Source organism: Lemur catta, chromosome 22, assembly GCF_020740605.2.
Source record: "Lemur catta isolate mLemCat1 chromosome 22, mLemCat1.pri, whole genome shotgun sequence".
Taxonomy (NCBI): Eukaryota; Metazoa; Chordata; class Mammalia; order Primates; family Lemuridae; genus Lemur; species Lemur catta.
Window position 1 is genome coordinate 22,348,711 of NC_059149.1, and position 23,410 is coordinate 22,372,120.

Below are 23,410 nucleotides of genomic sequence, written 5' to 3' on the forward strand. Positions count from 1 at the left end.
ACTAGGAATGACTTCCTAATATATTCATTCTTCTTCTTCAGTCTGGTTTTCTTTTCTTTCTCTCTTTCTTTGTTTCTTTTTTGAGATAGGGTCTCACTCTGTCACCCTGGCTAGAGTGCCGTAGCATCATATAGCTTGCTGCAACCTCAAACTCCTGGGCTCAAGTGATCCTCCTGCCTCAGCCTCCCGAGTAGCTGGGTGTAAAGGTGTGCGCAGCCATACCTGGCTAATTTTTCTATTTTTTGTGAAGACGGAGTCTCAGTCTTGCTTAGGCTGGTCTCAAACTCCTGACCTCAAGCAATCCTCTGCCTCGGGCTCCGAAAGTGCTAGGATAGCTAATCAGGCATGAGCCACCATGCCCAGCCCTTCACTCTGTGTTATAGTTCTTTCCCAGAGTAATCTTTTAAAACTTATCATATAGGTCTTTTAAAGCTGATCATATAGGTCGATCTCTGGTAAGTTACTCATCCCTTGTGTAGCCACAGTCTAGGCCTTTGCTCATGCCCTGCCTGGAGTCCTTTTACCCGTCTTTGCTGACCAAATTGTCTATTCCTTCTTTCTTTATGCCTTTTCCTGACACACTTCTGCCTCCAGGGAACAAATCTTACATTCCTCTGTTCCCATAGCATTTCATTCATATCTTTATTATGTTACTTACAATACATTGAAGGCATTTCCTTTATATATCTGTCTCCCCTTTCTAATTTGAGTTCCATGAAGATTTGGATGGTATCAAAATAATTTTTTAAATTTTCTGAGATAAGTGCAATGGTTCATATCTAGTGAACATTAAGTATTTGTTCTGTGAATGAATGGGGCCACACATAAAAACATCTCAAATATTCAGCAAATATTTATTGCCTACTTGACCCTTGCCACTGCACTAAGTGCTAAGGGATGCTGAGATTAGCAAGTACAGTCCTGCTTTTGAGGAACTTGTTGCTTACTGTTTCCTGTATCTACCAAGTGTTAATACTAGCATACATTTAGGAATTATGTTTCAACTTTGTGACTTGTGATTTGTCTCCTATCCTGACTCCTGGACCATAGTTTTATAATTTATAAAATGAGGAGAATAGACTAGATGACCTAGAAAATTTAACACCGTTGATTATTTTTAGATCTTTCAGCTCCTTGATTACTGGAACCACGTCTTTCAGTTCCGCTGGGGGCTCGCGTAGGGCCGAGCATGGGGCCTCAAGCTCAGCGTGTGTTAAAGGAGGTGATGTCAGTGAATACTTCAAATTTGATTTCTGTTTTTCACTCCATTGATTTCATGTTCTTTCTCTGTGATTTAGAATGTCTGTATTTCCTTCATCTAGCTTGGTCTCAACTTTTATGTACAGCTTTTTCATATATATTTATATGTGTTTAAATAAAATATTTATCGTCCCTAACAGCCCTAAGAAGAAGGTGAAGTGATCATGTGTCTCCATTTTTCAACTGAAGAAACTGAGTCTTGAAGGTCATAGCTAAGGAGCAACGAGTCAGGCTCAGGCCAGGTCTCCTGACCCAAAATCCAATGTACTTTCTTTGTTTCCTCATCCGTCAAATGAGGATCTCTTCCAGATCTGAGCTCCTGTGTTGCCTGCCTTCTAACTCGAGGTACCTCTCGGAATTAACAGAAACATGCTGACCTGAGCAGCATGAGAATTGGCAGGCCCCTGGAGAGGCTCAGAGGATGGGTGAGGAGGCCGAGCCCCAAGGTGGGACATGGACTTTGAGTCAGGCTGACTCCAGGGGTTTCAGAAGCAGAGGCCTGAAGAGGCACTGCCACTGAGGGGCCAGACCCCAACGGTTTTCATTCTCTGCTCAAGACTGAGAACAAGGGAGGAGCAGTGGGTGTGGCCCGAGTCATCTGTGTATCCTTTGGTTAGTACAGTGCTGCTCGACTGGAAGCAATTTTGTCCTCCCGGTAGGCATTATCTAGAGGTATTTTTGGTTATGATCAGGAGAGACTGCTACTGGCATCTAGCAGGTAGAGGCTAGACAGTGATGCTACAGTGCACAGGACAGCCCCCCAGCCCCCCATGATGAAGAATTATCTGGCCCCAAATGTCAGTAGTGTTAAAATTGAGAAACTGTGGGTTAGGGCAGGGCACCTCGATCAGTAGTCCCACCAGACGGTATCTTGTTGGAGGCAGGAGGAAACTAAAGTGTTATTACCAAAAAAAGGTGGGATGGATGCTAGACAGCCAGGAAACAAGTTCTACCGGCTGATCCCGGTGGCTCATGCCTGTAGTCCCAGCTACTCGGGAAGCTGAGGCAGGAGGATCACTTGAGCTCAGGAGTTCGAGACCAGCCTGGGCAATATCTCTACAGAAAATAGAAAAATTAGCCTGGCTGATGGCCTATGCCTATAGTCCCAGCTACTCAGGAGGCTGAGGCAGGAGGATCGCTTGAGCCCAAGTGTTTCCCGCTGCAGGGAGCTGGGAAAGCAGCACTACACCCAGCCTGAGCGAAAGTGAGAGCCTGTCTTGAGAAAAAAGAAAAAGAAAAAGTACTACACACTGGGGCAGTCTGAGACGTGAAGATGAATTGTATGTTTGTAAATTAATGCTTGAAGTTTCTCAGTAAAAGGGAGCATTTATAAAATATTTGAAACTCTGAACTTAAACTTCAAAAGATTCTAAATGATTTTTAAATAATAATAAAGACTCTTTTGAAATCAAATTTTCATATAAACTATAAAGAATAGTACATGCATATTTAATTCATATCCAAACCTAATTTATAATTTGGGTTTTTGAGGGGAATTGTGAACAGAAACCTACAATGAACCACACTCAACTAGAATCAAAACTAAGAGTTAAACTGTAGCTATTTTTAGGGAACTTCTAGTTTAAAATGGAACTTGAATTATTGAAGTTGAAGACAATGTGGACATAATTATATTCCCCAAATGGGGAAAAATTAATTCTTCAAAGTGATTCAAGCTAGCATTTAATTTAATTTGGATCCTTAATTCACATGGCTGTTTGCTAATTACTTGGTTATAGTGAAACTGCTTCACACTATGCCAGATTGTAAGGTAATGTTTAGGAATCTACCTTTTCACTTGTCAGCAGCTTTAGTAGATGTCGCCAGTATGTAAAAATCTGAGGATGGTGGATCTGTGGCATGTGTGGTCATGTGTTAAAATTTCTCAAACACTTCGCCTTGCTCTTTGCCCAGGTGGTTATTAGTGTGAAATCCAAGTAGAAGGAGGATTGCTTCAGCCCATAATTTTCCCACCATTCCTTTGAACTTTGTTCACACTGTTCGAGGATAAGCCTTGTGTGTGTGACTCATACTTAACACCTTTGCTGTACCAGGCCTGTTTTACTACCCCAAGGAAGTCTAGAAATGATTAGAAGCTTTTTTCCCTGCCCTTCAGACACAGTATCTTTGGGACCAGGTCAAAGGATGTGCGGCCGTGACTCTGGGTTGCAGGTCTTGAGTGAGCCTCTCGCTGACTGTGGGCTTCGGCCCACAGGCCCTGTGAGTCACCTCACCCTGGGTGTCATTTCAGGTGAACCACTGTCTGCCAGAGAAGATTGTGGTGTACCGTGATGGAGTGTCTGATGGCCAACTAAAGACAGTTGCCAACTATGAGATTCCTCAGCTACAGAAGTGTTTTGAAGCTTTTGAAAATTACCAGCCCAAGATGGTGGTGTTCGTAGTGCAGAAGAAAATCAGCACCAATCTGTACCTGGCCGCAACTGAGCACTTTGTGACTCCCTCCCCGGGGACTGTGGTAGATCACACAATAACGAGTTGTGAGTGGTAAGTGGGCAAAAACATGGTATTTGAGGAAGAATAGGTTGGAGAAGTTATGTATTTCCTGGGTATTAGAATAGGGAGGTTGCCTGGCGAGGTATGGACTGGAATTCTCAGAGATGCTACAGTTAAACGAAACTTTTAAAAAATGATGTAAAAACAGCAAGAAAGCTTTTACCTCTTAATGTAAGGTATTGAACATACATTCTTTTTTCCTAAGATAGTGTGTGCTTAACCTTCTACACACAGATAAGGGATTTCTACCACTATTTTTTTTTTTTTTTTTTTTGAGACAGAGTCTCACTCTGTTGCCCTGGCTAGAGTGCAGTGGCATCAGCCTAGCTCACAGCAACCTCAAACTCCTGGGCTCAAGCGATCCTCCTCCCTCAGCCTCCCGAGTAGCTGGGACTATAGGAATGCACCACCATGGCCGGCTAATTTTTTCTGTTTTTGCTAGAGATGGGGTCTCCCTCTTGCTGAGGCTGGTCTCGAACTCCTGACCTCAAGCGATCCTGCCGCCTCGGCCTCGCAGAGTGTCTACCACTATTCTTAACTAGCCTATTGAGTCAGGAGACCTGGGTTGTAATCCTGGTCCAATCCCTGGGTGTCCTTGGCCAGTCATTTGACCTCTCTGAGCCTTTGGTGAAGGAGCTACAGTGATCTATCTCCAAGATCCCTGCCAGCTCCGTCTAGCCAGATCCAACCACATTGCTAATTTGTGCTTTTTCCTTACCAGGGTGGATTTCTACCTTCTTGCCCATCACGTGCGGCAGGGCTGTGGCATTCCAACACATTATATCTGTGTTCTCAACACTGCAAACCTGACCCCCGATCACATGCAGAGGTGGGCCGATCAGTAGCTTACTTTCTCATTCTTAAATAATTCTAGCCAGCTAGCTAAGGTGGGTTCACTGCCCACCCTAGATTTATTTACTCCTTGACTTTCTTCATGTCTTTGACAATAACAGTATTTTCTTGAGGAGTGGTTAGTAATCCTGGTTTTACATTAAAATGATTTGAAGAGCTTTAAAGAAATTACTGATGGCAGGCTCACCCCCAAGCATTTTGAGGCATTTGTGTTTTTAAAAACTGTTCCAGGTGATTATGACAAACAGCCAGATATGCGACCCAGTACCCTTGAGATCAGATTGTAGATGTACCCTGCTGGGGTACTAAACCCTCTGCGGCCTTTTCATGTAGACAAAAAGGATTTTCTCTTTGTGTTGTTTTCCTTTGTTGATATATAAAATAAGCAGATGCCTAAAGTGAGGGGATTTACCCATGTTGTCTGACTTATGGATAGTGGAAATAGAAACAATTCCACTTAAAAATTATGATTCCAAAAAGCTGCATCATGTATTCCTCAGTTCCACAGTTTTCAGGAAAGTATGCTGTGTGCCTTATCCCTGTAAGTATATAGTCATGCCCTAAATTGGAGGTGGAGGGTGACAAGGATCCTGTTTTCTTCTTGGCCTACAGGTTGACGTTCAAACTGTGCCACATGTACTGGAACTGGCCTGGTACCATCAGAGTCCCAGCGCCTTGCAAGTATGCCCACAAGCTAGCTTTCCTGGCAGGACAGATCTTACATCACGAACCAGCCATGCAGCTGTGCGAGAACCTGTTCTTCCTGTGACCACGCAGCCTGCGTGCAGGCTGGTTAGGAGAAGGTCCACTTCCGAACTCCGCTGGGACTCTTGCAGAATCAGCAGAGAATGAAGTGGGTTTTGTGTTGGCGTTTCCCCTTCCTCCAACTCCGTAGGATAAGATTCTTTTCTTTTTTTTTCTCTTAAACCAGGTATCACGAAAAAGCAAGTTTCTTTTTAAGTATAAGCTGGAAACTGCTCTGTTGCCTTGTGGAGCCGTGGTGGTTGTACCCCACCTCTGCGCACACGGAGTGGGGGAACCCGGGGGAGCCGTTAAGAGCGTCCGAAGCCAACAGGAGCAGAAACCTGCAGAAGCAGCAATTGCACCTCTAAGCTGTGCTTACTAAGCAGTTCCCATTTTTAGTGCCAGAGGTGATAATGAATGAAGTCATTGCAAGTTTCTTAAAGTAGAGAGAGTTACCTTATTTGCACAGCTGGGTAAGGTCATAGCAGGCCTGTGAAGTGACATTTTTCAAATAGATACTTCTATTGCTGGCAGGTGTGCAAGTTGTGTAGTAAAACCAGCTTGTGGCATAGTCAGGCCCTTGATGACTTAATCTTGTCTGGGGATTGAGTTTATGATGCCTGTCACTTGAGTTGGATTTGAAAGTGGTTTTCACCTATTCTGTGGCCTCTTGAGAGAGTCCACATGAAGTTTTTCTGTAGCTTTCAGTTACTTTACAGCATAGCATTGCTTCCTTCCCCAAATAGGCACATGCACACACACATCTTTGCTCTTTGTGACTGATCTTCAGTACGTTTTAGTTTTTGTTTTGTTCTTTTTTTAGAGGCAGGGTCTTGCTATGATGCCCAGGCTGGTCTTGAACTCTTGGCCTCAAGTGATCCTCCTGCCTCAGCCTCCCAAGTAGCTAGGACTACAGGCGCATGCCACCACACCTGGCTAAGTTTTAGTTTTTTAAATAACAATCAGAACACGTGGAAAAAATTCAACAGCTAGGAAAGTTTGGCAGAGGGGTGTGAGTTTTTATTGAACTTTTCTCCCAGGTGTGTGACCTTCCTTTTTGTTTCTATATGTTTGTAAATGGAATTACTCATTTCTCTTGCATAATAACCTTTTCCTGGCTGTTGGCTCACTTCGCTAGGAATTTTTCTGAATCCAAGTTAAAATTTCCAGAAGTTGGTTTGGAAAACGTGACACTTCTACCAAAGTCCAGACAGTTTAGAAAGTTGTCCCTCTTTCTGTGGGTTTCAGTGTTTTTGAAAAGGACTTTTTTTCCTGTGTTTTTTCTCCCCCTCTCCCTGATTTAAAATTTTCTCCCAGTCCTCTCAGGCTTAATTTTGTCTTATCTTGCTTTACTGGGTTTTAAAAGCCAGTGTTATTTAATCTCTTTTTTAATTTGTATTTATTTATTTATTTTTTGGTATGATGGAAGGGAGGGAACAAAACAGAAATACCCATTTTATATATGACTGTGAGAAGAGAAACTTCAGCGTAAAACTCCTTAAAAGAGGAAAACCAAGGAAGTTTTCAGTTTGTTGCAGCACTTAGCAGAGGTTGAGGACGGCTGAGTGTTGCTGGTCCTCAGGTGCCCTTCTGGTTTTATTTGGAGTGTGGGACACAGAGTAAGGCTAAGACCCGGAATTTTAAAACCACAGAATCAAACAATGTGAACCACTAGTCTCTGGCTTAACAGGTCAGTTTTCTGATTTTCTTTGGAAGCATTTTGAATTTCTCTGTTGAAGTTGGATTTCCTAGTACTCCGTTTCTCATAGACAATGAGAACAGACAAATATTTGAGTACATATAATACAAAAATGTCTTCCCTTTTTGTTCTTGGTTTTCTTGCCTTGTTTTTCAGTTTTAACACCAAATGATTGGGTCATGGGGTAGGAAATAAAAACAAATTTGTGTAAATGTGTAGTTGCGTTTGCAACGGTGTTGTTTATTATATTGCTACAGCTCTTTCCCTTCAGAGAGCTGCAGTACTTGCTAGCAGCTCCACTTGTTACCGTGCACGCAAGGGCAGCTCTAGCATCAGTAGCTGGGTGGTTTCACCACGCGCTGGATCGTAAGACGTACTGGAAAAGACACTCGCAGTCTCACTTCTGGGACAGATGAGGCACTTAAATTCTGCGTGTGTATGTATTTTGTCTTGTTTTTTTTGATCTCTTTGCCCATCAGACAACTTCTGTTAGCCTGAGTGAGAGCCAGAGAGTCAGCTTCCAAGGCAGCCTCCCCACGACCCACTCTTTTTTAATGCCTGCCCTTCTGTACATACACCTCATGGTGTGTCTGTAACCATTAAAAGTACCTCCCCTGGGTACCAAAATACAGTTAGATAGAAGGGATAAGATCTAATGTTCATTAGCACAATAGGGTGACTATAGTTAACAATAATTTATTGTATATTTCAAAATTATAAATAGAGGTGTGGAATTGGAATGTTTGTAATACAAAAAAATAATAAATGTTTGAGGTGATGAATATCCCAATTGCCCTGATTTGATCATTACACATTGTATGCTTGTATGAAAACATCACATGTACCCCATAAATGTGTGCAACCATGTATCCATAAAAATTAAAAATTAAAAAAAAAGTACCTTCCCAAAGCAATCCGGCTGCTGGCTTCACCACTGCTTCCCAATAGAACACTGTGCTTTTTTTCTATTTATTTAGAAACTCCATTCTTAAATGGTGCAGTGTTCCTTGAATCATTCTAGAAAGAACCTAATTTCTGTAGAGTTGTCCCCTCTTTTCCTTAGAGGATTCATTCCAAGACCCCCAGTGCATGCCTGAAACCTCAGAATCAAACCCTGCATGCATATAGTACTATGTTATTTCAGTCTGATAACCGAAATGTCTGCTAAGTGACTAAGTGACTAATGGGTGGGGGGTAGTAGCATCTACAGGGAGGATACACACCCAGTGGGCTGGAGCAGAAAGACATGAGATTTCATCATGCTACTCAGAACAGCATGCAATTTAAAACTTATGACTTGTTCATTTCTGGAATTTTCCATGTAATATTTTTGGATCTCAGTTGCTCAAGGGCAACTTAAACCTCAGAAAGTGAAAGCACAGATAAGGGGAGGAATTGCTGCACAGTGTGACGGCCTTTTTTACTTGGGCAGCATTTTGTTGAATGGTGTGAAAAAGGAAGGAATTTTAGAAATGACTATTGAAGTTTTTATATTGAAATCCTTAAAATCTGGGCCTCATATTTAACTTCTCAGAGATTTGGAGAAGACCTTATTTTTTCATTTTTGGCTCTGGCTAGTTTCATCTGAGTCTCATACTAACTTTTCCTGTCTGGACTTATTTTCTTTTTTTAAAAAAATGAGGAAAATCAAGAGAATAAGAAGACAAACCACAGACTGGAAGAAAATGTTTTCAAAACACATGTCTAATAAAGTGCTGTTATCCAAAGTATACAAAGAATTCTTAAAACTTAATAAGAAAGCTAACAACTCAATTAAAAAATGGTCAACCGACCTGAACAGTTCACCAAAGATGAACAGATGGCAAATACACGTATGAAAAGATCTCAACATCGTATGTCCTTAGGTAATTGCAAATTAAAACAAGATACCATTACACACCTGTTAGAATGGCCAAAATCCAAAACACTAACAATGCCAAATGTGGGTAAGGATGTAGAGCCTGAGGAACTCCCATTCATTGCTAGTGAGAATGCAAAATGGTACAGCCACTTTGGAAAAAGTTTTTTTTTTTTTTGTACAAAACTAAACAGTATTACAAAGCTAAACATCTTACTGTATGATCCAGTAGTCATGCTCCTTGGTATTTACCCAAAGATAAAAACTTGTCCACACAAAAACCTCCACATGGACATGTGTAGCAGCCAGGATGCTGCTATATTCATAATTTCTAAAACTTTAGAAACAATCAAGGTGTCCTGCAGTAGGTGAATGGATAAACTGTCGTGCACCCAGACAGTGGAATATTATTCAGTGGTAGAAAGAAATGAGCTATCAAGTCACAAAAAGACATGGAGGAACTTAAATGCATGTTACTCAGTGAAAGAAGCCAATCTGAAAAGGCTACGTAATGTATGATTCCAACATAGGACATTCTGGGAAAGTCAAAATGTGGCAATAGTAAAAGAATCAGAGGTTGTGGGAAGAGAGATGAATAGGTGGAGCACAGGGGATTTCTAGGATAGTGCCACTATTCACTATGGTACCGTAGTAGTGAATTCGTGTCGTGAATTTGTCAACACCCATGGAATGTACAATGGCCAAGAGTGAACCCTGATGTAAACTGTGAACTTGGGGTGATAATGATGTGTCAGTGTAGGTTCATCAGTGGTGACAAATGTACCACTGTGGGTGGGATGTTGGTAGTGGGGAAGGCTGTGTGTGTGTGGGTGCCAGGGGAATATGGGAAATCTCTGTTACCTTCTGCTCAATTTTGCTGTGAACCTAAAACAGCTCTAAGAAAGTCGATTTTTTAAAAATATGAGGAAAACAGACTTCTAGCAACATGGCAGACTGAGCTGACCATCCTGGAAAATGTTGGCCAAAATAGGAAAAAAAAAATTTTTTTTAATGTAGCTGAACTTGGGGGACATGGGAGGAAGGAAGGAAAGAAGAGAGTGGGGAGGGAGGGGAGAAGGCTAATATCCAGTGCAAGAAAAGCAGGAAGACGGTGGTCTTAGCACAGCTCTGAGAGTTCTGGACAAAATACAGAGGCAGGAGCGCTGAGGTCTTTGATTCCAGGTAAGAACAAGAGATGTGGCCTCAGACCCTGTGAGGTGCAGGGTTGCTGGAGTTGAGTCCCTTGGAGGAAGAAAGCTGGAAGGGGACTGGAAAACCCCTGCCAACCGTCCTAGGGCAGCAGCAAGGAGACCAAGAAATGGGTAGGGGTAATAAAGCCTCCATGAGAAACCCCCAAGCCTGGGCCAGATACAGGTATGTGTAGTCTGAATCTCTATTACCAGCAGAGTAAAGGGCCCCAGGCTGAAAAATTAACATAAAGATTGGCCCAGACTGGTGAAAGTTCAGAGCCCTGCGGAAACCATTACAGTCCATTGGATTGCAGCCCAGAGGAATGAACAGGAGCTATGGGAGAGAAGAGAGAGGAGAGAATGAAAAAGTCCAACATTTGTCTAAGAGAAGTTCCTGCAGGTTAAAATAGGGTGAAAGACAATTTGGAAGATATAAGGACTGAGAATTTTCCAGAATTTAAAGACAGATATGAATCATCTAATTGAAGAAACATTGAGGATAAAGAAAACCGTATCTAGCGCTAGGTATACTGTAGTGAAACTACAGAACGCCAAAGACAGAGTCTTAAAAACAACCAGATGTGATTCAGCGATCCCACTACTGGGTATATACCCAAAGGAATTGAACTTAGTATGCAGAAGAGATTTCTGCACTCTCTTGTTCACTGCAGTACTATTCGCTCACAATAGTCAAGATGTGGAAACAACCTCAGTGCCCATCAACGGATGAATGGATTAGAAAAATGTGGTACTTACACAACGGAATACTATTCAGCCTTTAAAAAAAAACACAGGACATTCTGTCATTTGCAACAACCTGGATGAACCTGGAGGACATTGTTCAGTGAAATAAGCCAGGCACAGAGAGACAAATACAGTATGATGCCACTCATATGTGGACTCTAAAAAAGTCGAGCTTACAGAAGCAGAGAGCAGAATGGTGGTTACCAGGGGCTGGGTGGGTGGTGGGGAGGTGGACAGAGAAAGGGACATTGGTCAAAGGGTACAAAGTTACAGTTGGAAGGAATAAGCTCTAACGTTCTATTGCACAGCAAGGTAACTGTAGTTAATGTATATATTTCAAGATAGCTAAAAGGATTTCAAATGTACTTACCATAAAGAAATATTAAAAAAGCCTGACAAAGACAAAGCAAAAAAAAATTTTTTGAGGTGATAGATACGCTAATCACCCTGATTTGATCATTCTACAATATGTACATGTATTGAAATATCACATCATATGCAATTATTTGTCAATTAAAAATAAACCACACTCAACCAAAAGTGAAAGAGATTGCTTACAAAGGCAGTAAACCTACCAGCAGACTTCATGAGCCACGATAGATGCATTAAGACAAAAGGAATAATAACTTAAAAATGCATCTGTCAACTTGGAATTCTGTTCCCAGCTAAACATTCATCGAAAGGTGAGGACAAAAATAATACTTTAAAAACAAAGACCAGAGCAGAAATTAATGAAACAGAGAACAGAAAACCAATAGAGGAAAAAAAAAAAACAAAAACATAAGTTGGTTCTTTGAAAAGATTAATAAAATGAGCAAGCTTTTAGCTAGACTGGCCAAGAGAAAAAGAAGACTCAAATGATTGAAATCAGGAATGAAAGAGGGCACATTACTATCAACCTTACAGGGAAAAAAAAAAACATGATAAGGGGACATTATGAACAATTTTATGCCAGCAAATTAGACAACTTAGACAAGAGGAACAAATTCTTATCAATTACTTACTGAAGTGTTATTTTTCCCGAGTGTCTGTTTTTTTGATCTGCTGAAACCATCAGATGGTAACAGAGATGACCAACACACAGTCGAGGCTTCAAGCTATTCTAACTCTGGGCTAACAGAGTGTAGAGAGCTAGTACTTGAGTCCTCTGACATGATCTTGGGTTGACTAGAACCTTCATATTCCTTCCAACCCTCTTAAATTTGTTAAGCCCTGTCAAAACATAGCAAGTTTGTTTTTCCCCAAGAAAGTATCAGAGAAATCTGGTCACTGATCTCCTGACACGCTGTAAGAAAAGCTGTAGTCTCTCTGGAACGGGCCTGTGAGCTAGGGACAGGAAGAGGGATCTTGTCCCCCACCCAGCTGATCACCTGCCTACCTGTCAACACAAACCACCCAAGGGGCTTTGATTGTCTGAGTCGCCAGCCCCACCCTATGCACAAGCAGGGCGAGAGTCTCACTTCCCTGGCTTCCTTCCCAAGGCTATTCCACTCACCTCAGCTCCGGGACATCCGTGTACGTATCTTTTGGCAGGTGGCTGTGGCATCTTGTCAGAAAAGAAACAGTAGCAACGACAATGTCAGATTTTGTGCTCTGTTTCCTTAAATATTGCCCAACATCAAACTTTCAGTGAGCAGGCTTGTTATCCAATAAATATTTATTGAGAATCTGTTATGTGCAAGGTGTTACATTAGATGATACAGGTATTATATAGGGAAATCTCTTGTAATCAAGGCTGATTATGGCCGGGCGTGGTGGCTCACACCTGTAATCCTAGCACTCTGAGAGGCCAAGGTGGGAGGATCGTTCGAGGTCAGGAGTTCTAGACCAGCCTGAGCAAGAGCAAGACCCCGTCTCTACTAAAAATAGAAAGAAATTAGCCAGACAACCAAAAATATATATAGAGAAAAAATTAGCCGGGCATGGTGGCGCATGCCTGTAGTCCCAGCTACTCGGGAGGCTGAGGCAGGAGGATTGCTTGAGCCCAGGAGTTTGAGGTTGCTGTGAGCTAGGCTGACGCCACGGCACTCTAGCCCGGGCAACAGAGTGAGACTCTGTCTCAAAAAAAAAAAAAAAAAAAAAAAAGGCTGATTAAAGTCTAATAAGGTTAGAGATAGAAATGAAATAATTTTAAGGGAAACATGTAAGTACCATAAACCACACAAAGTTTTAATTCTGTGGATCACAACCCAATAATGGTCATGAAATCAATTTAGTAGTTTAGTGACCACTTTTTTAAAAATTGAGCTATAAGATGAAATATTAGTGTCTTGCATATCTTAAGGACATTTCATGAAATTTTTGTTTGCTATATTATTTATGCTGGAGTTCTGTGAAATATTTTTTAATGTGGGTTACAGTCAAAATTTGAAAGGGTAGATGAAATGTACTTGAGAAGAGGCAGGATGCTTGCTGAAGGGGGGTGACTGGAAAGTTAGAATTTTGACAAGTGGCAAAGGGTGATGAGAGGGGAAAAGGGCATATCACATGGAGGGAAGAGAGAATTGGGAACCACACCTGGCACGAGGCATGAGAGACTATACTGCTCAGCAACAAGGTCGGATTTAGTTGGGGTGTACCTAAAGAATTTTGTGTGGGGGTAGACATGGAGTTAAGACCTTTTGATTTCAAGCTGTGTTAATAATTAATTGTATTCCTCTAATGGATTGCTGATAGCTTATCAGCTCTGGTCCTTGCATATGGACTTTGGCAGTCCTACCTTTAGTCTGGTTGCAAAAAATGAGAAGCGGTGATAGGCCCTGCGGTGGGGTGTCGAGGTGGGGTGTCTGGGCCTGCCAGCTCTGCTCTGCAGCCTTCCTGACCAGTGCCTTATGCTCTGCTCTGGGCTCTGGTGTGCAGTAGTGACACCTCACCTGGAAAAGCAATGGGATTGCTCTTGGGCTTTGGTTTTAAGAGGAGATTAACACTGCTTTAGGATATGTATTTGCAGGCTTCATACCATTCAGAGCTCTCCATGTGTCTGAAGCATGCTTATTTTGCTTTATCTTTGGGGGAGCTTTTCATTCCTTTTCTATGACTAGTACTTCAAAGAAAGATGTGATAGGACAGGGCCATTTCTGACAGCCCACTGCAGGTGGGATTGGAGTCCCGAACGGATGACGGAATGCCTGGAAAAACGCTATGAGTTTAACCAAGAAAGAAATACAAAGGGTTATTAACAAAGGATGGAGAGGCTCCATGAGAAATTCTGCAAGAGGTATCATTACTTTGAAATCACTTGGAAAATAAATGAGAGATATCACCACTCCCCCCTTACCCACTGGAGCATGGTAATTACAGGGTGAGGATAATTGAATTTTAGAAACACCCAGGGCCCAGTTTAGCCTATTCAAAAGTGACATGAAGACTCTGGCCTGGCCAAGGGCAAGCTGCTGGATTCTTCTGGCCACAGCTCCAGGCATTGCTTTCCTTCCCTCCTTGGCACTGCCGCCGTGGGGGTGCTCTCGCAAGACTTGCCCAGAGTGGGATGTTGTCCCCTTCCCCGTGCAAATTCAGAGGGAGGTAGTGCCAGCTGGACACTGTCGTTGTGCTAGAACAGGGCTCCAGTACCAACCAGCTACAGTTCTACTAAAGCCCTTCTTTCGGGTCGCTCTAGACCCAGGTGGCAGCTGGCTTAGCTGCAGAGGAAGTAGTCCTGATGTCCTGGGGTAGAGAACAATGGGAGTTTAGTGGGTGGTTTATTTTCTCCATAAATCTGCATTTCCCAGGCCTGATATCCATCTCTATAGGCCTGTCCCACAGCGGGAGAGACTGCCCGGACTTTCCTCACACAAAACTAACATTTCTCCCAGCTTTGGGGTAACATACGTGGCTCCTTACGAATCTGATTGTGGGGAAGCGGTGCAACATCTAGTTTGAGAAGTGACTATAATGTGATTTATTTGGAACTGGAACAGGAAATTTTGGTTCTTTTGGATGGTGGGAATACGCAAAAGAAACATCGTCTATGCGTGCGTCCCTTTCTAGAGTACCTTGCAGATTTGGGGAGGGAAGAGAATAGCTTTCTGGGTTAATGAGAAGTGGTAAAATGCATATACCTATCCAGTGAGTGGCACACTTAACTCCCCGGAGGGTGCTGATGGGCGCCAGGTTGCGAGCGCGTCCCAGGTACGGGGGAGGGGCGGGGGTCTTGGGTGTAGGTTTCCAGAGGAAGCGGCAGCCCGGGGGGCCTCGGTGAGTCCAGAGTGGACTTCGCGGAAGGGTCGAAGGACGAAGCCAGCGAGCCAGGACCCGAGCCCGGGCTGGGAGGCGCGGCAGGGCGCGGGTTGGCCGGGTCCCCGGCGCGCGCCGGTTCCTCACGCACGTCCCTGCCCGGCGGCCCCACGTGGCAGGCGCGGGGCCGGCCCGGGCGGGGCGGGGCGGGGCGGGGGGCGGGCCCGCCGTGACGCGCGGGGTATATAGCCGGGCATGCGCGGCGCGCCGGGGGCCGGACGCACGGAGGGGGGTCGGGCGCGCGGTGGCTGCGCGGACGCACGGACCGAGCCGCTCGTGCCGCTGCGGGCCGTCCGGGGCCTTGCGGGAGAGGCTGCGCCGGCCGGCTGCCGTCCTCGGGGGCGCCAGGTGAGCGCGGGCGGGGGCCGCGCGGTGCCACCGGCCGGGCATCGGCGCGCAGGGGCAGCGCGGCTCCAGGATTGGGGGCTCCGGGTGGGGGCGGGGGCGCCGAGGACCGGGAGCCGCTCCGGGGCCCCGCGCACGGCCCGGCCGGCCGGGTGGAGGCGGTACCTGGCCGCGGGGCTGTGATGGCAGGGGAGGGAGGTCACAGCCGCCGCCCCTTCGGCTGGAGAGCGCGGGATGGGTGAGCCGGAGCAGGGTGCCCAGAACGTGGGGGGCCGCTGAAAGGCTGAGGCAGCCTCGCTGCACCCGCGGACGCGGAGCACAGGGGGAGCGGGGCAGATGGCCCGATGTGATGGGCAGCTCTTGGGGAGCCTCCGTGGGGCGCGGGTATCTGGACTTTGCTTTCCAGGAACTGTGTCCAAGTTCCCTCCCGTCCCTTACCGTACCGCCTCCCAGCTGAAGGTAAATGTCCCAAATCTTCCGGCTGACCGGTAGCTGGAGAATGGCAGAGAAGGCACCGAGTGAAACTCTTGCCTGGCTAACCCGTGAGGATGGCTTTTGGCTATTTTTGGTCCTGACTGATCAAGTTAGGTGGCCTGGGTCGGGCTGCCCTCTCTCGGTGGGCTCAGGAAGGCAGTGGGGCAGAGTAGCCATCCAGCCGGTTTCATCGTGTGATCCGGAGGTCCAAGTAAGCCAGGAAAATCTCTCAGCTCTGGGTTCTGGGTTTAGTTTTGAGGATCTGATGTTGACCTGGGTTCCAAAAAGGGTGCTTCGCCAAATAATTAAATGGCCTAGGTATACGAGAGGACTCTGGACACAATTGGGTGAGTGGCTGAGTGCTGTCTTGTGGCCTAAATGGAAGGGTGGGGCAGGAGCCGCTTGTACCTGACCCTGCTTCCTGGAGCAATGCTGTGTTTGGATTTGTATCTCCAGTGGCTCTTCCCCAGGAGCCCCAGGCCACTGGGATAAGCGTGCTCCTGCTGGGAGTGGTGATGCTGGAGCGAGGTGGGGACTGGCCTGGGAGTCTGCCCTGGCCTCTGTCCCTGCTCGGCTCCTAACTTGCTCTGTGACCTTGGGAGGGGTCAGGTCAGTACCAAGGTCAGTACTCTTAGCCACGGTATATGCAATTCTGAAATCCTTACCTCTTAAAACGCAAGCCCTGAAAACTCAGAGGAACTTGCCTTCTTGATCAAACGAGAAATGTGCAGAATGATAACTTTCAGCAGCTAGAATTAAAAGCCACATGCCACATGTTCCATTTCCTGTTGGAGGCTCAGAGAGGTGAGCTTTTCATCAGTTGTTTGGTCATCAGAGACAGACTAGTGGTCCTCTTCCTGCAGTTGGTTTGACTAGAGGAAGACCCGGAGTATTGCCCCTTCTTCCTGCTCAGTCTGTCTTTTGTTACTCACCTGGCCTCGGGGACCTGGGAGAGGGCAGGGCTGAGGAGGAGATAAGAGCCAGGTGTGACTGATCAACAGGGTGAGCCCAGGGTGAGCCCGCCAGTGCGGAGTCTAGAAGTAGACTGACCTGAGTGGGCGGGGACAGGGGCAGCGGTGTTATTGGCCTTGTCGTTTAGTCAAGAAGAAGGGTATTGTGGTCTCTGAGAGGTCCCAGAGCTCTGTGACTCTCAGCACGTAAATACACAGTGCCTGGTCTGTGCTGTGCCGCCGTGGTGGGTGTGGGTGGCCTGGCTACTGCCCTTCCAGTGCAGACTCTTGTTGGAGAGAAAGAACATCCCCACTGGGCTGACGGGGGGCGGCGGGGGGAGGCGTTGTGACTGTGCCTGGAACATAGTAGAGAGCTTGTTCTCATCGACTTCTTCATCATCATCATCATCTTTGTGGGGTGGAGTGGGTTAGTCAGGGGTCCCAGGAGCTGCTGGTCAGGATTGGTACGAGCCCAGACATGGGGCTGATTCATCTCTTCCTGAGCAGCATGAGTGCAATTTCCCTGCCCTTCTGGGTAGGTCCTCTCAGTGGCCTGCCAGGGGTTGTCCCCAAAGATCCATTGGGCAATCTTAGGGGAAAAAAGAAAATTTTTTTCCACCTTTAGTTCTGGGAATTACTATGATTTCTTCAGAGAAGAAATACTCCTTCTCTGGACTGATGATAGCCAAGAAGGAGTAGCAAGTAACAGTGTGTGTGTGTGTGTGTGTGTGTGTGTGTGTGTGTGTGTGTGTGTGTGTACACACACATGTACATGGTATATATCAGTCACAGGACTGGTTCTGTTTTCAAACGCATCCTATCCTCTTCCTCTGTCCTTACCTGCTCACACCCCACTGTTCCAGGAGGAGCCTCAGTCCGTGTCCGATATTTAGGGTGTTGGGTCTAAGCTGTGCTGTGTGCACCTGGGAATCCAGACCTCCCTCTCCCCACTATGGCAGAGTAATAACCTGTGCGCACTTAGCCTGAAGAAAGCAGTGCTCAGCCCTTCTATAGACTGTAAAACTTGGCAGTCTCTGAGTGCAGCCCCTTTGTTTCATAAGGACAGAAAGTGGGTCCAGAGAGGTGAGATCCAGAGGTGAGTCAGTGTTCCCAAGGTACAGGCTGCTAGGGGCCAAGAGACTTGTTGGAGGAGACCAAAGACGGGTTCTATTTTTATTCCTAAATGTGATGGTGACATTTATGACAGCCACAGTCTTTTCCTTGGAAACTAGAAGAGGAAGGAGCCACTTGTCCGTGTGCTTATTTGGAGGGAGGCTGGTAAAGGGGCAATGTTAGTTTCTTCTGGTGGCATCTCCTGCTTCTTTCTCCTTCCAGACTTCCTGGAGGCATGAGGAGGGGGTCCCGTTGCTGGGCCCGCCAGGACTCACTAGTTGTCTACAGTGGGACTTCTCTGACCTCGAGGCTGGCAGGCTGGCAGAATGCCAACAGATAAGGAGTCCAGAGTCCGTTAACTCAGCTGCTGGCAGCCGGGGCCTTATGCCCTCCCAGGGGGCAGCAGGGCAGCCTCACTGCAGGGTCTCCAAGCCCCACTGCCTCGTCCCCACCCTTCCTGTGGGCACCCAGCCTCCCAGAGGGGGCCCTGGTTGGGCCCAGGTGGGATTGGGAGCGACTTGCACCAGGACAGGAAGCCGGGCAGCCATAGAACCAGGCTGCCGAGGGCGCCCAGCCAGGGGAAATCGAATTCCCTGTCATGGCAACTTGAGATCCGACTGTTGTTAGGCCTCTGAACTGTCTTCCTCTAGCAGGAGGCCCAGGAGAATCCTGGGGTTTGGTGGAATGAGAAAGTGACTGCCCTGAATTTGTTACCAATGAGTCCCTCATGGCTCTCTTAGTACACTCAGTCGTTCATAAATAACATCAGTTAAAAGTTGGGAATTTAAAAAAAAAATACACGTTAAAACATGTATGTATTTTTTTATTCACCGAAACTTAAGGGCCACAGCCTTGTCTTTGAGTTTCTGGAGCCCTGTCATTAAATTTACAAATTGTTTGAATATCGGAATCACACCTAAGTATATTGCCTGTGATTTCCCATTTATTTTATTGAATTTTTTTCACTAGGCTCTATATTCACATAGTTCAAAAATCAAAATGGCAAAAAAAAAACCCTGCCCTCCCGTCTATTATAAATGCTGCAAGGTAGCATTTTAGACACTGTTCAGCACCTTGTTTATTTCACCTAGCAACTCTATTAGATCTTTTCATCTCGGCACAGAGAATGCTTTGAGCATTCTCTTAATATAACTATGTGTAGTATTCCATAATTTAGAAATCCCATCATTTTTTTTTTTTTTTTTTTGAGACAGAGTCTCGCTTTGTTGCCCAGGCTAGAGTGAGTGCCGTGGCATCAGCCTAGCTCACAGCAACCTCAAACTCCTGGGCTTAAGCGATCCTGCCTCAGCCTCCCGAGTAGCTGGGACTACAGGCATGCACCACCATGCCCGGCTAATTTCTTCTATATATTTTTAGTTGTCCAGATAATTTCTTTCTATTTTTAGTAGAGACGAGGTCTCGCTCTTGCTCAGGCTGGTCTTGAACTCCTGACCTCGAGCGATCCACCCGCCTCGGCCTCCCAGAGTGCTAGGATTACAGGCGTGAGCCACCGCGCCCGGCCAGCCATCATTTTTTTTTTTTTAATTAACACACATCGTCTTCCCCACCCTCCATCACCACCACCTTGGGTTGGTTTCAGTATTTTTTTTTTTTTTTTTTTTTTTTGAGACAGAGCCTCACTCTGTTGCCCGGGCTACAGTGCCGTGGTGCCAGCCTAACTCAGAGCAACCTCAAACTCCTGGGCTCAAGTGATCCTCCTGCCTCAGCCTCCTGAGTAGCTGGGACTACAGGCACATGCCACCATGCCTGGCTAATTTTTTTGTATGTATTTTTAGTTGTCCAGCTAATTTCTTTGTATTTTTTTAGTAGAGACAGGGTTTCGCTCTTGCTCAGGCTGGTCTCGAACTCCTGAGCTCAAACAATCCACCTGCCTTGGCCTCCCAGTGGTTTCAGTATTTTGCCATTACACACCATGCTATTTTTGCACATCTACAGGATTTCAAAATGATTTATTGGATTATAATGATAGATTATTGTAGGTATAACTTAAATTTGTTGGTGAGATCTCAGCTGAAAGTCCAGAGAACAAACTTGTGTTAATCTTTGAAAACACATATTTATACCCTAAACTTCTACCTTAGAAATTTCTAGAAAACTCAAGATGACACATTCATGACATTCCATGTATCCTCCGAAAAGTGAGAGTGAAAAGCTTTTAACATCTGAATATTATAACAAAAATTGGAGTCATTTAAAGACCGCAATTTTAGCATTGCTGTCCTAGATCACTTGGTTTAATTGTCTTAGAAATCAGAACTTTTTCTCTCTGCATTCATTTTTCAGTTACTGTTTAAATAAATTGTAATCATTAAGACAAACAGACCTGGCATAAAGAGGTCTGGGAGTAGGCATAGCTGACTCTTGGCAAGGGACCCTCAATGGTGGAGGTTGGCTATGAGAGCTTCTCTATGAGGACAGGCAACACCGCCTGCATTCCCGGGGTGCTTGTGAGCCGTGCGTGGCGAGTAAGATGCCATCGGTGGCCTTAGTTAAGCTCCAGTGAGTGGAACAGACACTCCAGGTACTTGGCGAAGCCAGAGGAGAGTAAGGCAGCTGGAGCAGGAGCATTCAAGGGGTGCTTCCTAGAGGTGGAACTGAGCCTGGTTCTGGAAGCTAGGAAGGAGGGGGAGAGCAGGGTCCCAGCAAGGAGAGTTGTATGGATACTGGCAGGGTTGGCCAGAGCTGCTGAGAGAGGGAGCAGCAAGCTACCCGGCTGGAAATTTAGGTTGGGTCCAGGACTTTCGAAGGGTTCTGTGGTCTAAGGTATCAATATTCTCTGAGCTATTTCCATATCAAAGACTTACTGCTCTGTGTCAGCGGACGTCTGTCTTGGGGTGCAGCCTACCAGCTACCAAGAGCAACTCTTGGCCCCAAAGCCATGTCCTCTGCACCAGTCCAACCTCTTGCCCCCTTCCTTAGCCCTCACTCAGAAGCATGGCACGCTCTCCTTTCTAGCCTACATTATCACAGCCCTTAAAAGTCTCTCCCAGAGACTGTACATCATGAACTGTACCCCACAGAATCCCCCAAACGGTTCAGTATTTTTGTAAACCTCATTTTCTTCTGATGATCAAAAGTAATGCATGCTTATTGAAAAGTAGAGTGTAAAGGAGTATGGGGAGTGGGGAGTCTGTAATCCTGCTGCCCTGAGGCAATCTCGGTTTACATGTTGGTATATTTCCTTAGTGTTGCAAAAACATGGCAGGGAGTTCCCTTATATTCTTCACCCCAAAGTGAAATTATCAAGGGCAGGAAGTCAACACTGGCACAATATTATTAGCTAAACTGCAGGCCTTATTTAAATGTCACCAGTATTTTCACAAATGTCCCTTTTTTGTTCCAGGATCTGATCTGTGACCCCACATTATGTGTTTAGTTGTTGTTTCTCCTTAGTCTGCTCCAATCTGTAACGTTCACTTCCTCTTTCCTTGTTAGGATGAGGTCATGCGTGTCGGGGAAGAACACCACAAAGATGTTGGTGCATCCTTGTCAGAGCATCATTTCAACGCACTGACCACGTCAGTGTGTCTCACTGTGATGGGCACCTGGATCGCTTCCTTAAGTTGATGTCTGCTGGATTTCCATGCTGGAAAAGTTACTATGTTTCTTTCCCTTTGTAGTTTCAGGATATTGTTGGAGACTAGGCAAATCCTGTTTCTCCTTGTATAATACTTTGATCCCATAATTTTAGCATCCATCTGTGGATCCTGCCTGCAGCGATGATTATGGTGGTGTTTGCCTAGTGATTCTCTATTTCCCCCTTTCCTTTTACATTTTTTTTTTTAAGCCTGGTCAAGTGAAGCAGTGGGAGTGCAGAAGGAGCAAAGGAATCTGTAACTGGTTGTGATCAATCAGTTGTAAACACCACTGCACTCGGACCAACCCCCTTTACATTTATTTATTGGGATTCTATTGCAAGGAAGATCTGGCCCTTCTTCCCCATTTGTTTGTTTATTCGATTATTTATATCTGGTTTTATTCTATGGGTTAAAATCAAATATTATCATTAATTATTTGTGGCTCAAATTGTTCTAGCTTTGGTCGTTTTAGGAGCGCCTTTAGGTTTTCTCCTGTGTTCTTGAAAGCTCCCCCCCATTTTTTTTTTTTTTTAGCATTTCCTTAATTTCTGGGACCACAGATTATTCTAGGCTTATAACTTCCCTGCCCAGCCCTAGAATCAACTACTTCTCCAAGTAGTCCTGGTTTCCTTTATTGGAGAATGGTATTTAGAAACCAAGATCTTGTTGCTAGGTGTGCTCATTGCTACTGGAGTTATCATTGCTTCTATTAATAGGTCCTCTTAGCACACAAAACCAGGAAATATATTTATATATGCACGCATACATACACATGTACTAACCCCTGTATACATACACATCTATATTTCAATATCTCTATCTGTATACGTATATTAAAAAACATAAGTTTATACTGGTAACCTCTTGCTCCAGTCTAACACCACAGATTCATTTTATGTTAGTCTTCTCCCCTTTCGTTATTTATAACTTCTTTCTCCAACAGTGAATAACCCTCTCAACCATTTTCTCCGTTGGGTTGTAGGTTGTTTTCTGATGGTTTTGCTAGTGTCGTGGCTGATCTGCATACATTTATTCCTGGGGACTGTAGATTTATTGAATTCAACTCATCTTTAGGTACCATCTGGAGGCAGAGGTGAGTGTGATTAATGTGTGGTTGTGTACGCAGAGCCGCACTAGGGTTTACTGACCGCCCCTGTGGGATCTGTGCCTCCGTCCGCGCTCTCCTTCTCTATGCTGTGCTGCTTTCCTGCCAACTGCATATGTCAATACTGTCGTCTAGCTCCCAGCTGCAGAATTCTCTGTGAGGTGAGAACACACTGTACTCTGATGCTAGAAGCGAAAAAGGCTGCCTGGTCCAAGGTGAGAAACAACTGCCACTCATTTCTATGCCACCTGCTCTTGGTGGGCATGTGTTTAACATTGTCAGTAGAATGGGTTAAAGGGAAGTGATCGGGAATACAACGGAGCTCAGAGATCTGAACAGCCTGGCTCTACCACCTGTGACCAGGACTTGTCACTTTACTGCTCCAGGGAGTGGAGGTCTACCTATCTCTCAGAACAGGCAGGCGTATTAGTACGACACACTTAGTGGCTTCAAACAACACCCATTTATCATTTCATACTTCTGTAGGGCATTAGTCTGGATGTTGCATGACTGGCTTGTTTTTTGAGGGTCCCACAAGACTCCAAGCAAGGTGCCATCTGGGATTCTCATCTGGAGGTTGGGGGCATCTGCCGGGCTCCCGTGGTTGTGGCAGAATTCAGCTCCTTGTGGCTACAGGGCTGAGGTTGGCCCCCCAGTTTTCTTTGCTGGCTGGCTGCCAGGGGCCACTCTCAGTTCCTAGAGGGCCCCTCCCTCATTTCCTGGCCGTCTC

At 45.4% G+C, this 23,410-nt stretch overlaps 2 protein-coding genes across 4 annotated transcripts in view; both read left to right on the plus strand.

The window, feature by feature from the left end:
• PIWIL2 (piwi like RNA-mediated gene silencing 2) overlaps positions 1-5,551 on the plus strand; it is a 42,551-nt gene extending 37,000 nt beyond the window's left edge. Inside the window, exons 20-22 of one of the 2 annotated variants that reach the window (XM_045535431.1) lie at positions 3,512-3,765; positions 4,496-4,603; positions 5,239-5,551. In XM_045535431.1, the coding sequence (XP_045391387.1) occupies positions 3,512-3,765; positions 4,496-4,603; positions 5,239-5,395 (519 nt within the window). In that variant the 3' untranslated portion in view covers positions 5,396-5,551. The remainder of the gene's footprint in view (positions 1-3,511; positions 3,766-4,495; positions 4,604-5,238) is intronic. The other variant, XM_045535433.1, reaches the window with a different exon arrangement.
• A 9,768-nt stretch (positions 5,552-15,319) lies between these two features.
• The window catches only part of SLC39A14 (solute carrier family 39 member 14), a 41,939-nt gene continuing 33,848 nt past the window's right edge, over positions 15,320-23,410 (plus strand). Inside the window, exon 1 of one of the 2 annotated variants that reach the window (XM_045535435.1) lies at positions 15,320-15,442. The gene's annotated coding sequence lies outside the window, so the exon portion shown is untranslated. The remainder of the gene's footprint in view (positions 15,443-23,410) is intronic. The other variant, XM_045535434.1, reaches the window with a different exon arrangement.